This window comes from Microcaecilia unicolor, chromosome 9 (genome assembly GCF_901765095.1).
Source record: "Microcaecilia unicolor chromosome 9, aMicUni1.1, whole genome shotgun sequence".
Taxonomy (NCBI): Eukaryota; Metazoa; Chordata; class Amphibia; order Gymnophiona; family Siphonopidae; genus Microcaecilia; species Microcaecilia unicolor.
In genome coordinates, this window is record NC_044039.1 from 88,755,161 (window position 1) to 88,772,285 (window position 17,125).

Here is a 17,125-nt window from a genome sequence, read left to right on the forward strand (position 1 = left end):
AAAAAACAATTAAAAAGCATGATCCAAACAAATCCTCCAGATTAGATCAGTATTTCAGAAAAGCAAGATTTTTCAACCCCCTCAGGTTAACTGGCAATATCTACAGTAGATGTGTAATACTTAATTTCTCTCTTCTTTGTAAACATAACTCTAGGTTACTGGCTTATTTGTAATGTTCTTATAAATTATTGGTCATAAATACTTCTCTCTCCAAGTTTGGGACTCTGGTATTGTCTCAATTTGATATTTTTACATCTTTTATTTGCTTTCTTGACTGGAACATTGTTCCTCTTGCTTTTCTGAATCTTCGAAGAGAAGAAATTTTTTTTTAAAAAGATATGTACAATGACTCTTTCTAAGCCTCCTGTTAATATTGGCAAAAATTGTCCTTATACCCAATCTCTCTTAACTTGCGAATCAGCCTTTCATGCAGTGCTCTTGTCATATTTTGGCTGAGATTGCTGCTCTCTCCTCCCTTAGGTCTCTCTTCAGCTCTTTATGATGTGATCATATGTTGGGTATATAAGGATGCAACTAGCAATGTTTAAGTTCTGATCTAGCATAACAGCACTCTTATTTATTTAGATATGTACTGATAGAACTGATTTAATTAAAGGAACATTCAGAAACTGATGAACATTTACATCTTAAGCATAGACGCATGGAGTCTTCAAAGCTCATGAAATTCTCTTTAGATAATATTTTTGTTGGTCAAATGAAAGGGATCGCAGCTTGAAAAGAATCCACTTTTCTTCAAAACCAATATGACTGCTACAGTTCTCCATCAAAAACGAAATACAAAAAGAAGTCCTAGTGAGTTTGCTTGATTTGGCCACCGAAAGAGCCACCATTAGCTAGTATTCCTGCTGGAAATGTAACTTGAATCTCATCTTTGGGAAACAGATAATCTCATTCATTTAGAGTTTTTGCAATTCAAGGAATACTCTTAGAATGCAAATGAATTATCAGGTTTTTAAAAGACTACTGAATCAGCATTTGCTAGAACAAGCAGCTTAGTACTTCTGGGAACAGTTACTGATTGCTCTCTGTGCAGATTGAATGAATGATGAATTTATGATGATTGATATGAGTGCGTTTATTGACAGCCAGTGTTGGCTATTATAATGGATTATATTATAGTGTATAAGTCTTTTTTGTATTAAATTGATTATATAAATTTGTTTGTAATCCGCCCTGGATAAGGGTGAAATATAAATTTTAATACATTAAATGAAAAATTAAATTAAATTAACTACCTCAAAACAGAATCTATAGGAATAATGAGGGCAAACCTACCATGTCTTTTAAAGATGCGGCATACAGACTCTGATACATACTGCAAGATCCTTGCATGGACTGCAGAACTACCCTAAAACAAGAAGACACCATTAACAGAAGACTCTAAGGAGTTCAAGGAGAGCTACAACATTAAATACAGAGCTCAGAACTGGAATAATTAGAAACTAATGTGGACGTGCTAGCATAGTTATTGATATAAAACTTACTCTATATTGAGCCAAGATTTCTGCTTATTCAGTGAACAATAATTAAAACTGCCTATATTGATGCAAACTCCATGGGTACATTTACTGCATGTTTTGTATGAGTGATCAGCATCAATGTCCATAAAGGTTTTGTTTTACAGAGCCCAGAAAAGTATTCATATAGTAGGCCAATTACTCCCCGAGAAAGAAATAAAATGTAATGGGGGTTGAATGTTGAATAGCATCAACCTTAACGCATGTCTTGTACCAAAAAATGGTGCACCAAGTCTCTATCCCATACTTCCTCACAAAAGTATCCCTGAGACCCATGAGGAAGCAAAGAAGGGTAAGTGACTTACTTAGGGACACAAGCAACATCAGTAAGATTTGAACTCTGGCTTCCCTGGTTTTCAGCTCACTGCTCCGACCACTAGGCTACTCCTCCACTTTTCCTTATGGAACTTGCATAAACCCTTTTTAAGCCCAGTTATGCTAACTGCCTTGACCACATCTTCCAGCAACAAAAGCCACAGCTTAATTGCACATTAAGGACTAGATTGTATATACCATGCCTAAAAATTAGGCGCTGAAATGAGATTCGCCTAAGCGCATTCCATAAAGTACACCTTAATTTAGGCGAGCTTTATAGAATAAGCCTACATTTCTGCATGGATTATAGAATACACCAAGTACCAGTCAGCGCAACTAAGTTTAGTTGCGGGCAGTTATGCCAAGTAAAACTGGGTGTAAATGCTGATGCCTAAATTAGGCGCAGACCGGGTTCATTCTATAACACGCACATATTTTAGAAACGCTCACAACCCACCCATTCCTTGCCCTGGCCATGCCCCCTTTTCAACTATGCAACTTAGAATTTACACACAGCATGTTATAGAATTTGCTTAGACAGTTCTGCATGTAAATTCTAATTAATGTCAATTAGTGTTAATAATTGTTTAAGTGGCAATTATCAGCACTGATTAGATTAAGCACATTTTTATAGAATATGCTTAGAGTTCCACACGGAAATCTCAGCGAGATATATAGAATCCAAGGGTAACTGAAAAAAATATTATTTGATGTTTTAAATGTGCTATCAATCAGTTTCACTATGGGGGGGGAGGGTTCATCAAGAGGCATTAGGGCTTTAAGTCATGTTAATTGGTCCCTAACATGACTTAAACAGCTCTAATACAACTTTTCTAAAAATACTACAGCGATATTTAAGTTGCTATGTTACTATGCAAATACCCTATCGCAACGTGCGGTGATATATCGCAAGTTGCATTAGGGCCCAAAAATAACACGGTAAAATAACCTTGGCTTTTTATTGGAGTTATTTTACCATCTAGGAACATCGGGGCGCAAAACAGTGGCCAGATGCTCCTGGGCTACTAACTGAGGGTCCACCCAGTCTTCTACCTCCCCCCTCCAGAACCCCCTACGCAAGCATCCTCCCAAAGTTGAAGTCCACCATTCCACCTCCCCCACCTGAAAGGTTGGTGGTCCAGGGTGGGGGTCTCCCAAAGTTCGGGGGGCTCTTCGGGCAGAAATGATGCCTAGTTGCTCCTGCCCTGTGTCTAGTGGTAGTATCCCTTCAAAATGGCACCCCTAGCGGTAGTATCCCTGGACAGGGCAGGAACTTCAATCATGAATAAGCCATCTCCTCCTTCGTCTTCATATTAAACCATGCCATTCAGTGATCACTAGATGCCAAATGATCTCCCACTGTAACATCAGAAACAATGTCTTTGTTTATAAGCCCTAGGTCTAGAATTGCTCCATCCTGCATCAGTTCCATTACCCACTGCTGAAACAATTCTTCCTGTAAAGAATCCAAGATCCCTTTGTTTCTAGGCGTCCCCACAGCAGGGACTTTCCAATCAACATCAGGCATATTAAAATCCACCTATCTGCAGTACTTCCCCTTTCCTAGCTATCTTGTGGATATCTTCAATTAAGTCTCTGTTCATTTCTGACTGTGAAGGTGACCTGTATATTACACCAATGTAACACAACCCTAGAAAAAGGGACTCTGCGAAATCTGAACCTTACAGAATTTTCACAGGCTAGAGCCGACATATGGTGGTATTGTGGAACCCATACTATCCACCATACACTTCACAGAAGTTGGACAGGCAGATGTGCCTTAGTCAAATTGGTAATTCCAATTGTAATAGCATCTTTGCTCCCTCCTCATAGCAGCTCTTCCTCACGAGTGAAGAGAAATGCAATGCCTGGATCTTTTGATGATCGGGTCTATATAGATGCAATTGGAGTTCCAAGAGGGGTTCCTGATGAGTTCAAAGCCAGAAACCAAATAGCTGCAGGATTCGAATCAGCTTTCTTTTGGTGGGCTACTATAAATAAGAATTTAGACTGGATCAACTATATATATTACAACCAGCAGAGATTTGTCAATTACACCAGAGACGCGGTTCAAGGAATTGCAACACAATTAGATGCCACCAGCAGAATGACGTTAGAAAATAGATTAGTTCTTGACCAGATTTTGGCATCGGATGGCGGAGTGTGCCGGAAAATAGGTACACAGTGTTGCACCTATATCCCTAACAATACTGCTCCAGATGGATCAATCACCAGAGCTTTGGAAGGCTTAACCTCACTGTCACAAGAATTGGCAGAGAACTCTGGTGTTGACACATCCTGGACTGGTTGGATGGATAGAGCTTTTGGTAAATGGAAGACATTTATCATTTCAGCAGCCACTACTATAATTATAGTGGTAGCAATTTTTGTATTAGTAGGATGTTGCATAATCCCTTGTGCTAGAGGCTTAGTAGAACGCTTAATAGAAACTGCAATAATGAAAAAGACAACAGCAGGACAATATGTCCTGTACGAAAATCTCCTTCCCAACACCACAGGAGAGAACACCTTGGACTATCTCCCTCTGAGAAGGACCAATCGCTATGCAAATGCTAGAGACACTAGAGAGATGTCTGCAACTGTATAATCAGGTAATAGCACACAGGGATACAATATAACCATATAAAGCTTTATAAGATGATGTGATACATGAGCAAAATGTCTACATAACCTATGCAAATCTATGCAAATGTATACTCAAGATATAATCAGTATATAACCAAAGAATTTATGATTGATAACAATATATACTCACATAGGTAAGAATAAGTTAAAACCTGCATATTAAAGGGTTGAATCAAAAATATTATTATAGTAATTATAAGTTTTTGTATAACCACAGATATAGATAAGAAGGATTGAAATAATTGAAGTGGTGCCAAGATGGTAATCTCAAACCAAAAACAAATCTGACTGTACCGGTTAACCGTAAGACTCAGGAAATTTGATGGCCTTATAGGATACCTTCTGGAATGGATGGTACCATGGTGTATGAACCCTAGTGTCACCCTATGGGATAGGGTGAAGAGGGGAATGTTAATATGTGGCCTGGCTTCAGACCTACCACTGGAATAGTGGTGGGCTAAGCTACACAACCTAAGGCAACTGAAAAAGTATTGACTAGGCCAAATAACAAGCTAATGATGTCATATTTGAGAATCTGCAAAAAGCAGGTCTGAACAATGAGTCTTAACACAACCAGGTACAACTTTCTAATTGGAAATAGCACCTATAATGAAAAAATAATGGGTAAAAGGAATAAAATGATGTTCTTAAAATGGGACTTATTTTCCATAAGATGGCACACAGATCATAAGATGTTATGAAAGGTATTACAAAAGGAAGATGTGAAACGGATATCTTAATATAAAGATATTTTAGTAAACGAGAAAAACAACTTGTTCCAAAAACATGTTGACATTGACGGAAGTGTGGCAATCTCTAGAAATAGATAGAACGGAAAAGAAATGGGTACAGATGAACATCTGGCCGGATACGAAAATATGATCTCAGAAATTGAGAAATATTAGAAAAAAAGGTACCTCACAATTGACTTGTATTGGGACCTGGGGCTATAAAAGAGATAAGATTTTGACAGAGAGTTGGAGTCTTCCCCAACACTTCTCAGACGGCAGAGCTCTATGCAATTGAACCCAGAATCTGTTTGATGTCTGTACTTAATTGAAAACTTGGTAAGCCTTCTTTCTGAAATCTATCTCTGTCTTCATTTTCAAGTATTCTTCACCTGTCATTGATACTACAAACTAAGCTACACACACAACTGACACTCAGTGTGTATATAGATTACTGTTGCATTTTAATAGAATACATGTGGGTACATGGATGACCAAGGACTCACTTAGATTCTGATAGACAGAAGGCCATGGTCATGGGCATTATCCTAGAGTTACGCCTTCTGGTGCTTCCACAACAGAAATATCACTGGGATGGAATATCAAAAGAATTTAGGCAGTCGGCCCAACAGATAGTGGAAGCGCAGACCTTTTGTCCCCGGAGAAGGGTATCCCTGGGGCGCAAAGAGGACCTTTAAAATTTACAAGGGCTTTAAGTCATGTTAATTGGTCCCTAACATGACTTAAACAGCTCTAAGGTAAAATTATGTATAATCATACCTGATAATTTTCTTTCCATTAATCATAGCTGATCAATCCATAGACTGGTGGGTTGTGTCCATCTACCAGCAGGTGGAGATAGAGAGCAAACTTTTGCCTCCCTATATGTGGTCATGTGCTGCCGGAAACTCCTCAGTATGTCGATATCAAAGCTCCATCCGCAGGACTCAGCACTTAGAGAATTACACCCACGAAGGGACACTCTGCCCAGCTCACCACCGCCGAAACGGGGGAGGGGAATTAACCCAGCTCATCCCCACACAAGTGGGGGAGGGGAATCCGTCCAGCTCATCCCCGCGGAGCGGGGGAGGGACACCACACCCGCCGATGCGGGGGGATCTGGCTTATCCTGCAACCGCAACCGCGGGAGGAGCTGACTGACCCTAACACCGCCGAAGCGGGAGGAGTACAAAGCTGCCCTACAGCCGCACGAAGCGGGAGGGAGTGCCGGCAGAATTTATATCTCAATCCAGCCCCGTAAAACGGAGGGGAGAGGAATGCAGCAGCTCACTGTAACACAAACTCGTCTCAACTCTTGAAGAATCCAAGTGAAAGAAGAACTTGAACACGAAGTCCTCCTGAAGTAACTGAAGGCTAAACTTGAACCTAAAATTCAACCAGAATATAAACAGTACAGATATCTGGGAGGGGCTATGGATTGATCAGCTATGATTAATGGAAAGAAAATTATCAGGTATGATTATACATAATTTTACCTTCCATATCATCAAGCTGATCAATCCATAGACTGGTGGGATGTACCGAAGCAGTACTCACCCAGGGCGGGACATAGAAATCCCTGACCTCAACACTGAAGCTCCAAACCGGGCCTCCGCCCGTGCAGCCACAGTCAAACGGTAATGCTTGGAGAATGTATGAGCCGAAGCCCACGTTGCCGCCTTGCATATCTCTGCCAAGGAGACGGATCCGGCCTCTGCCATCGAGGCCGCCTGAGCTCTCGTGGAGTGAGCCTTCAGCTGGATAGGCGGCACCTTCCCCGCGGCCACATAAGCCGCTGCAATGGCTTCCTTGACCCATCTTGCCACTGTAGGCTTAGCAGCCTGCAGACCCTTACGAGGACCTGCAAACAGGACAAACAGATGATCCGATTTCCGGAAATCATTGGTCACTTCCAAGTATCTGATGATGACTCGTCTCACATCCAGATATTCAAGAGCGGAGTACTCCTCTGGGTAGTCCTCCCTACGAAAGGAAGGGAGACAGAGCTGCTGATTCACATGGAAGCGAGAACCAATCTTGGGCAGGAAGGCAGGCACTGTGCGAATAGTCACTCCTGCCTCAGTGAACTGCAGAAAAGGCTCTCGACATGAGAGCGCCTGGAGCTCGGAAACTCTTCTGGCTGAAGTGATAGCCACCAAAAAGACTGCTTTCAACGTCAGGTCTTTCAGAGATGCCCTCGACAAGGGTTCCAAAGGCGGCTTCTGCAATGCTCTTAGCACCAGGTTGAGATTCCACGCAGGCACCACTGAGTGCAGAGGAGGGCGCAGGTGATTAACTCCCTTGAGAAAGCGCACCACATCTGGCTGCGAAGCCAGGGAAGCACCCTTCAGGCGGCCCCTGAAGCAAGCCAGAGCCGCTACCTGGACTTTAAGGGAACTGAGCGACAGGCCTTTCTCCAGACCTTCTTGCAGGAACGCCAACACTGAAGAAATTGGAGCAGTGAAGGGAGAAAGTGAGCCTGCTTCACACCATGCTGCAAAGATACGCCAAACCCTGGCGTAAGCAGTAGAAGTAGAGCGCTTCCTCGCTCTCAGCATAGTGGCGATGACCTTGTCTGAGAAGCCCTTCTTCCTCAGACGCTGCCGCTCAATAGCCAGGCCGTAAGACCAAAGGGAGAGGGATCCTCCATCACCACGGGACCCTGATGTAACAGGCCCTGCTCCACTGACAGCCGCAGAGGATCGTCGACTGAGAGCCTGAACAAGTCCGCATACCAGGGACGTCTGGGCCAATCCGGACCCACCAGGATTACCCTGCCGGGATGCTTTGCCACCCGGTCTAGCACCCTGCCCAACATGGGCCAGGGCGGGAACACATAGAGGAGCTCTTGTGTCGGCCACTGTTGGGGAAGAGCATCTACTCCCAGGGATCGAGGGTCCCGTCCTCTGCTGAAAAAGCGCGGCACTTGGCCATTGGCCGATGACGCCATCAGATCTAGGCTCGGCTGGCCCCAGCGCTTCGTGATGTCCAAGAACGCCTGAGCAGATAGTTGCCACTCTCCGGGCTCCAAGGTATGGCGACTGAGAAAGTCCGCCTTGACATTCATGACTCCGGCAATGTGGGCCGCTGAAAGCTGCTCCAGGTTCGCTTCCGCCCACTGGCAAAGACTCATAGCCTCCTGGCTAGAGGGGCGCTCTTGGTACCTCCCTGGCGGTTGATATAGGCCACAGCCGTGGCATTGTCCGACAGGACCCGTACAGGCTTCAACACCAGTACCGGGATGAACTCCAATAACACCAACCGAATGGCTCTGAGTTCCAGGAGGTTGATAGACCACTTGCCTCTGCAGGAGACTAGAGCCCCTGCGCTGTCCTTCCCAAGCAGTGGGCTCCCCAGCCCATCAAAGAGGCGTCTGTCGTGACGACAATCCACTCCGGGGTCACCAGAGGCAATCCTGCAGACAACTTGTCTGTCTGCGTCCACCAGCTCAGCGCCTTGCGCACTGCTGGGTCCACGGGAAGGCGCACAGCATAATCCTCCGACATCGGAGTCCAGCGCAGCAGCAGAGATAGCTGTAGTGGTCTCATATGAGCCCTGGCCCAAGGCACTACTTCCATCGTGGCCGTCATAGAGCCCAACGGCTGCACGTAGTCCCAAGCCCGAATAGGAGAGGCTACTAGGAACTAGTCCACCTGAGCCTGAAGCTTGACAATCCGATTGTCTGGCAGGAACACTCTGCCCACTTGGGTGTCGAATCGAACTCCCAGATACACCAGGGACTGAGTCGGGCGCAGCTGGCTCTTCTTCCAGTTGATGATCCATCCCAGGGAGCTCAAAAGAGCAACTACCCGGTCCATAGCTTTGCCGCACTCTGCATAAGAGGGGGCTCGGATCAACCAGTCGTCCAGATAAGGATGGACTTGTACTCCTTCCTTTAGCAGGAAGGCTGCTATGACCCCCATTACTTTGGAAAAGGTCCGCGGAGCAGTAGCCAACCCGAAAGGGAGGGCTCTGAACTGGAAGTGTCGTCTCAGGACTGTAAAACGCAGAAAGCGTTGGAGAGGAGGCCAGATGGGAATATGCAGGTACGCTTCCTTGATGTCCAAGGAAGCCAAGAACTCTCCTGCCTTCACTGCCGCTATAACAGAGCGGAGAGTCTCCATGCGAAAGTGCCTCACTTTCCAGGCCCGATTGACCCCTTTGAGGTCGAGGATAGGCCGGACAAAACCTCCTTTCTTTGGAACCACAAAGTAAATGGAGTAACGTCCCTTGCCAATCTGATTTTTTGGCACCGGAACGACCGCACCCAGGCGGATCAGGTTGTCCAAGGTCTGCTGCACTACCACAGCTTGACCGGAGACTTGCAGGGAGAGAGTACAAACCCGTCTCTTAAGGGTTGGCAGAACTCTAGCTTGTAGCCGTCTCTGATGACTTCCAGCACCCACGCGTCTGAAGTTATAGTGGTCCACTCGCCCAGAAACGAGGACAGCCGTCCTCCAATCTGCACTGGGGCGTGGACCAAGGCCCCGTCATTGGGTACGAGACCCTGGGGGAGGACCGGAGGGAGCACCTCCGGGACGGCGGTCTCTGCGAAAGGAATGCTGCTTGGGGGAGAAATTCCTCTTGAAGGAAGAGGGGGCAGAGGAACCCGACTTGCCCGGGCGGTATGGAGGTATCGGGACGAGTACTAACCCGAGCCCTGACCTCTGGTAATTTCTTGCCCTTAGACGTGCCGAGATCGGTCACGATTTTGTCCAGCTCGACCCCAAAGAGCAGCTTGCCTTTAAAAGGCAATCTAGCCAGGCGGGATTTAGAGGCGTGGTCAGCAGACCAATGTTTCAGCCAAAGCCACCGCCGCGCAGAGACTGTCTGAGCCATGCCTTTAGCTGAGGCTCTCCAGACATCATACAGCAAGTCTGCCAAATAGGCTAAGCCCGATTCCAGGGCCAGCCAATCAGCCCTCAAGGAATGATCCGAGGGGGAAGCCCGCTGCACCATAGTCCGGCACGCCCTGGCCACATAGGAGCCGCAAACTGAGGCCTGCAAACTTAAAGCAGATGCCTCCAAGGACGACCTTAAGGCCGCCTCCAATCTTCTGTCTTGGGCGTCCTTTAGGGCCGTGCCACCTTCCACCGGCAACGCCGTTTTCTTAGTCACCGCAGTGATTAAAGAATCCACGGTAGGCCACAGATAGGCCTCACGTTCACTCACAGCCAAAGGATAGAGGCGGGACATAGCCCTAGCCACTTTAAGGCTCGTTTCCGGGACATCCCATTGAGCCGCAATTAAGGTGTGCATGGCATCATGCACGTGGAAGGTTCTAGGCGGGCGCTTCATCCCCAGCATAATGGCAGAGCCAACAGGGGCTGAGGGAGAGACGTCCTCCGGAGAGGAAATCTTCAAAGTGTCCATGGCCTGTAACAACAGGTTGGGCAAATCCTCTGGGCTAAAAAGCCGCGCTGCAGAGGGGTCATCCGCTCCATCCGAGCGGGGATCTATCTCCTCCAAGGAATCCGCAAAGGATCGTTGGGAGACCTCAGACACGCTGCCCTCATCTACATCGGAGGAGACAAAAGTCCTCCAAGGCCTGGAAATCAACCCGAGGGCGTTTACCTCTGGGAACCTCAACCTCTTTTATCAGAAGAGGGAGCAGGGGCAGCGTTTTGCATGAGGAAAGCCTGATGCAGCAGCAAAACAAACTCGGGGGAGAAACCCCCCAGACTGTGCACTTCCGCAGCCTGGGCAACAGCCCTAGACGCACTCTCAACCGGCGCTCGCAATAGCGGGGGAGAGACATGCTGCGCATCCAAAATGGCGTCCGGCGCGAAACTCCGTGAAGGAGCCGCGCGGGAAGAACGGCGCTTAACTTTAGCCGCTTTTGTGCCGTGGCCCAAATTAAGGGCGTTCATGGCATTAATGTCTCCAACCTCAAGGGCGGCCCCGAAGAAGCCGTCCGAGCCGCGTGGCCGGCCAAGATGGCGGAGGCGAGGAGCGGGGGATGGGCGTTTATGGCGGGAAAAAACCGCCACGCCGGAGGAACGACCGGGACATTCATCGGTCACTAAACTATCACCCATCAAGGGCGAATCAGGTTGTAAAACCCCCGCATCCCCTCTAGAAGCGCTCCAGCGATCCGGGGAGCGACCCTTTGCGCCCTCGCCCTCCGACGCCATTGCCACGAGGAGAAGAATCGGGGAACCCCCTGCCCGCTATAAAAAGGTAAAATTACCTGCTTGCCGCTCCGAGCTGTAACGAACTGGTGTCCCAGTGAGTAGTTGCAATGAACGTTTAAAGAAACGTCGAATTAAATGCCTTTAAAGACGTTTAAAAATATTTTTTTTTTTTTTTTAAACGGAGCCAGCGGGAGGGGGGAGAAAAGGAGGGACCTGGCACCACCAGGTTTGCACTTGCTCAAAAGAGCCCTCAACCCCAGGCCTCAACAAAACCTAAGGATTAGGCTTGGAGGCCTAGCCAGAGCTGCTGCTGTGTGTGACCACCACCTGCTGAGATAGAGAACATACTGGGGAGTTTCCGGCAGCACATGACCACATATAGGGAGGCAAAAGTTTGCTCTCTATCTCCACCTGCTGGTAGATGGACACAACCCACCAGTCTATGGATTGATCAGCTTGATGATATGGAATACAACTTTTCTAAAAATACTACAGCGATATTTAAGTTGCTATGTTACTATGCAAATACCCTATCGCAACGTGCGGTGATACATCGCAAGTTGCATTAGGGCCCAAAAATAACACGGTAAAATAACCTTGGCTTTTTATTGGAGTTATTTTACCACCTAGGAACATCGGGGCGCAAAACAGTGGCCAGATGCTCCTGGGCTACTAACTGAGGGTCCACCCAGTCTTCTACCTCCCCCCTCCAGAACCCCCTACGCAAGCATCCTCCCAAAGTTGAAGTCCACCATTCCACCTCCCCCACCTGAAAGGTTGGTGGTCCAGGGTGGGGGTCTCCCAAAGTTCGGGGGGCTCTTCGGGCAGAAATGATGCCTAGTTGCTCCTGCCCTGTGTCTAGTGGTAGTATCCCTTCAAAATGGCACCCCTAGCGGTAGTATCCCTGGACAGGGCAGGAACTTCAATCATGAATAAGCCATCTCCTCCTTCGTCTTCATATTAAACCATGTCATTCAGTGATCACTAGATGCCAAATGATCTCCCACTGTAACATCAGAAACAATGTCTTTGTTTATAAGCACTAGGTCTAGAATTGCTCCATCCTGCATCAGTTCCATTACCCACTGCTGAAACAATTCTTCCTGTAAAGAATCCAAGATCCCTTTGTTTCTAGGCGTCCCCACAGCAGGGACTTTCCAATCAACATCAGGCATATTAAAATCCACCTATCCGCAGTACTTCCCCTTTCCTAGCTATCTTGTGGATATCTTCAATTAAGTCTCTGTTCATTTCTGACTGTGAAGGTGACCTGTATATTACACCAATGTAAATACATTTTCCTTTCCCTCTTGCCAGTTTAAAACACAACGCTTCTTCCTTACCCCATGTGTCCTGCAGTTCTGTCAATTTAATATTATTCTTAACATATAATGCCATTCCTTCACCCTTTTATCCTATCCTGTCCTTCCTGAATAGATTATAGCCAGGTATGACTATATCCCAGTCATGGTTCTCCGTGAACCATGTCTCTGTGACCACTACTGAATCCAAGTCGGCTTCTATCATTGCAGGCTCTAGATCTAGACATTTGTTTCCCATATTATGGGAATTGGTATATAAAGCTCTCCAGATGTTACCCTTTTATCCCCTTTCTATAACAGTATTTGATTGGATTTGCGTTGCAAACCATACGAGGAGAGACTTGCTGACCTGAACATGTATACCCTGGAGGAAAGGAGAAACAGGGGTGATATGATACAGACGTTCAAATATTTGAAAGGTATTAATCCGCAAATGAACCTTTTCTGGAGATGGGAAGGTGGTAGAACTAGAGGACATGAATTGAGGTTGCAGGGGACAGACTCAGGAGTAATGTCAGGAAGTATTTTTTTCACAGAGAGGGTGGTGGATACGTGGAATGCCCTCCCGCGGGAGGTGGTGGAGATGAAAACGGTAATGGAATTCAAACATGCGTGGGATAAACACAAAAGAATTCTGTTTAGAAGGAATGGATCTATGGAATCTTAGTGAACATTGGGTGGTGACGCCGGTATTTGGAGAATAAAACTGGTGCAGGGCGGACTTTTACGGTCTGTGCCCTGAGAAAGGCAGGGACAAATCAAACTCGGATATACATATAAAGTATTACATACCATGTAAAATGAGTTTATCTTGTTGGGCAGACTGGATGGACCGTTCAGGTATTTATCTGCCGTCATTTACTAGGTTACTATGATGTCTTTCCTTCCTGAGGCTTATCAATGACTTTGGGGCTTTTCTCTTTAGTACTTTAGCCAGTTTGTTACTGAAGACACTTCGTATCTTCCTTGAAAGATAGACACCATCACTGCTCAATAGCTCTTGGAAAATCATCCAATAGACAAGAAAACTGAAGCGCTCACGTTGGACCCATCCACACTTTCAGCTCCAGGATATGAGCTTCCCTCATTTGGCCTATACCTTCTACAGGAAGGGTCGATGAGAACACCACATGTGCACCTAGGTGCTTCAACTTCTGACCCAGAGCCACGAAGTCACAGGAATATTATGGGCATCTACATGGTTAGCACATACTTAAAAACACTAGCGTGCCTCTGGCACAGCTTGGTAAACGGGGCCCTTTATTTTATATACTGTTAATATTAAAAAAAAAACCTCTAAGTGATTTGCAATATTTAAAATATAATTAAAAAGAAAAAGGGGGGAAGATACAAAGGAAAATTACAATAAATGATTATAAGGAAGGCTAGGGTCTGGTTAAATTTAACAAATATAAAGAAATATATGATATGTGAAAATTATACAAGACAAAAGTGACAGTCCTTGAAGCCACAGCAGCACCTCACGTTGACTGGCCTCAATGAATCAAATATGTTAGTTGGATTACTTAAGATTAAAAGCTTGAGTAAAGTAGTAAGTTTTTAGAAGTGACTTAAATTTTTTAAATGAATGTTCTAGTCTAAGTTCTAAAGGTAAGGAATTCCACAATGTAGGCCAAATTGTGATAAAGCAGGTGTGACTGAAACAGGTCTAAATAAAAATGTCCTTGTTTTTAGATTTGGATGTTTCTTCCCATTCAGTTATTGTTGTTGGATGTCCGAATTTTGGTCCCGCCCTAGTCCCGCTCAAAACATGTCCATAATACACCATCCTGTTAATTGGATGAACTGCAGTGTAGGACATCCAAATTCTGCCAACTGCAAATTGTAATTTAGATATTTTTGGCAGATTACTTGTTTTTTTTTTTTTTTTTTTTGCTATTTTGAGACATCCATGTGCTTTGAAAATAGGCCCCATACTATACTAAAGATTTTACCACTTTTCAAAAAGGCTATTTTAGGGAATGTTAATAACTTGCATGTCGATCATGAAAAAAAGGCAATAAACTTTATAAATGTATCTAGCAGTGGGCCTGATGGCTTCAACCCACTATTTAGCTTGCATTTGATTAGAAATACTAAAGCGACCAGATTAAAATTACCTTCTGTAAGTCACTGTCATAGATATAATCCATTGCTGGAGAGATGCGCTGGGAGAACATTTGGTTCACCATGGTACGGTAAGCTTTGCCATCCACGTTTGCTAAAGTGTGATGGAGAACCTCATGGAGCTCAGATTCTTCCAACTGTGGTGGAGGAAGGTGCTCGCTCTTTAGTAGCTCCGTTGCTGTAGGTCGCAATGCAGGATCATGGTTCAACAGCCAAGTGATTACCAATCTCTATAAAGAAGATACACAGGGGCCTATATAATAATTTGCTTTAGCTGTTAACATGGCAATTAATGCGTTACTTATTACTTTACCTTACCTTTTGCCTCTGATAGTTTGTCTTAGCTTTGCTACATGTACTTGCTGTTTTCGCTGTGACCCTATCATGTTTTATTGTGGATTCCCATTCTCACCTTTCTGTTTCTCAGGGTAATGAATTAAGCATACTTTTATCACTGTAAATTAGACCTCCTTATGTAGCTTTCTGTGATTTCCCCCCACCTAAATAAGTAACTTTGGGGTCCTTTTACTTAGCTGCGGTAGAAAGTGGCTTTAGTGTGCCCATATGTGTATTTTTTCTGAGCGCTAAAACCATTTTTACCACAGCAGTAAAATGTCTGATTTTCTATTTCTCCTATTAATGGCCATACACTTAGTGCACAGCCATTAAAAAAATGACTGCAGAAGAACTTACCAACTCCTATTTGTAAGCAGTAATAACTCCTGCGGTAATCCTGCACTAATCATTTAGTGTGTCGTAATGTGAACGTGTTACCTGATTAGCATTGGAACACCCTCACTCTGTCCCCTGATAGTTCCCCTCCACGTTAAAATAGAAAATATTTTTTAGTGTGAGGGTAGCACGCACTGATTGGAAACTAACCGCAGGGTGCCTGAACGTGTCCCATGGTAAGCCATTTTAAGTTGCGGCAAGCGCGCACTAATGCTTACCATAACTTAGTAAAAGGACCCCTTTATAAGCAGTACATCAAATAAAACTATGAGCTATGCATGCTAATAGTTAATAGCAGTTAATATGGCAGATAATGCATGTCAAAACCTAATATGGAAAGGAGCAGAGAATGGATGCAGGTACCTTTGCATAAGGGCATAAACAATGTGGCACAGTTAACACTGTAGCTAACTACAGCAGCTACCTCTCTGTTAACTGAATGGGAACCTGCTGAGGCTTTGCAGTTATGCATTAATTGTGACAAAGAATGATAGCTGCAAAATCTTACTGCACTCTATTACAGTAAATAGATTGTAAGCTCTTTGAGCAGGGACTGTCTTTCTTCTATGTTTGTACAGCGCTGCGTATGCCTTGTAGCGCTATAGAAATGCTAAATAGTAGTAGTAGTAGTAAATAGGGTCCACATAGGGTTAACTGAACTCCCTTTCATACAGACATGGGGAGACTCTCTTGAACAGCACAGTCCCTTGGGTCAGTGGGTTGGGAAGGTGGTGTTCAGCATTAAACATGTTCTAACTAGGCCCTACAGGGAACAGTATTAAAATTTGTGTTATGGTCAGTTTTCTTAGGGAAATGACATTAAAAATGCATGTTATGGCCAATTTGTTTTGAGTATGGCACAAGGCACGCTTTTAATGGAAATCCTAGAAGATAACGTTATAGCCAGCTCCTGGGCAGGTAGCAGTGAGAAAGGAATAACCTGTCTCTTAGTAAAAGGAACCAAGGGGCCCTTTTTCTAAGTTGTGGGAAAAAGGGCTCTGCACTGGCAGCGGGAGCCTTTTTTCCCCGTGCGCCAGAGCCCTTTTTACTGCAGCGGGCTAAAAGACCCCAGGCATACATAGCCATGCGGAAAGAGAACTCTTACTGCATGGCCATACGATGGGGAGCCCTTACCGCCACCCACTGAGGTGGCAATAAGGGCTCCCATGCTAACCCGGCGGTAACCGGGCAGTGTGCAGTGATGCCCAATTATCGCCGGGTTATCGCTGTGCAAGCCACATGGGGGGGGGGGGGGGGGGGGGGTTCTTTTTTACCCCGGAAATGGTGCGCGCTCGGTTCGGGACTACTGCCGGCAGCTGTGTTGGGCCGGCGAAAGTCCCGAAAGAGCGAGCGGTAAGCCCACGTTGGGCTTACCACCTTTCTGTAAAAGGGCCCCCGAATGTGATAGTGGGGCTATCACAGAGTGACATTTCTCACGAATAGACCTTTGGATGAAGAGGCAGATATAGAGAGAGTTCTATGTGCATAGGTGACGAGTAGAGCACTTTCCACCTCAACTCCAAGCATCCCTATCTCAATCACATGTACAGTGTCCTCCATACTGCCCTGCAACACACAGGCAA

The 17,125-nt window shown here is 45.4% G+C and overlaps 1 protein-coding gene across 1 annotated transcript in view; it reads right to left on the reverse strand.

Moving 5' to 3' along the window:
- The window catches only part of EIF2AK4 (eukaryotic translation initiation factor 2 alpha kinase 4), a 285,849-nt gene that overhangs the window by 117,188 nt on the left and 151,536 nt on the right, over positions 1–17,125 (reverse strand). Inside the window, exons 21-22 of the mRNA XM_030213680.1 lie at positions 14,804–15,040; positions 1,297–1,369 (exon numbers count right to left, since the gene is read on the reverse strand). Coding sequence (XP_030069540.1) covers positions 1,297–1,369; positions 14,804–15,040 — 310 coding nt within the window. The remainder of the gene's footprint in view (positions 1–1,296; positions 1,370–14,803; positions 15,041–17,125) is intronic.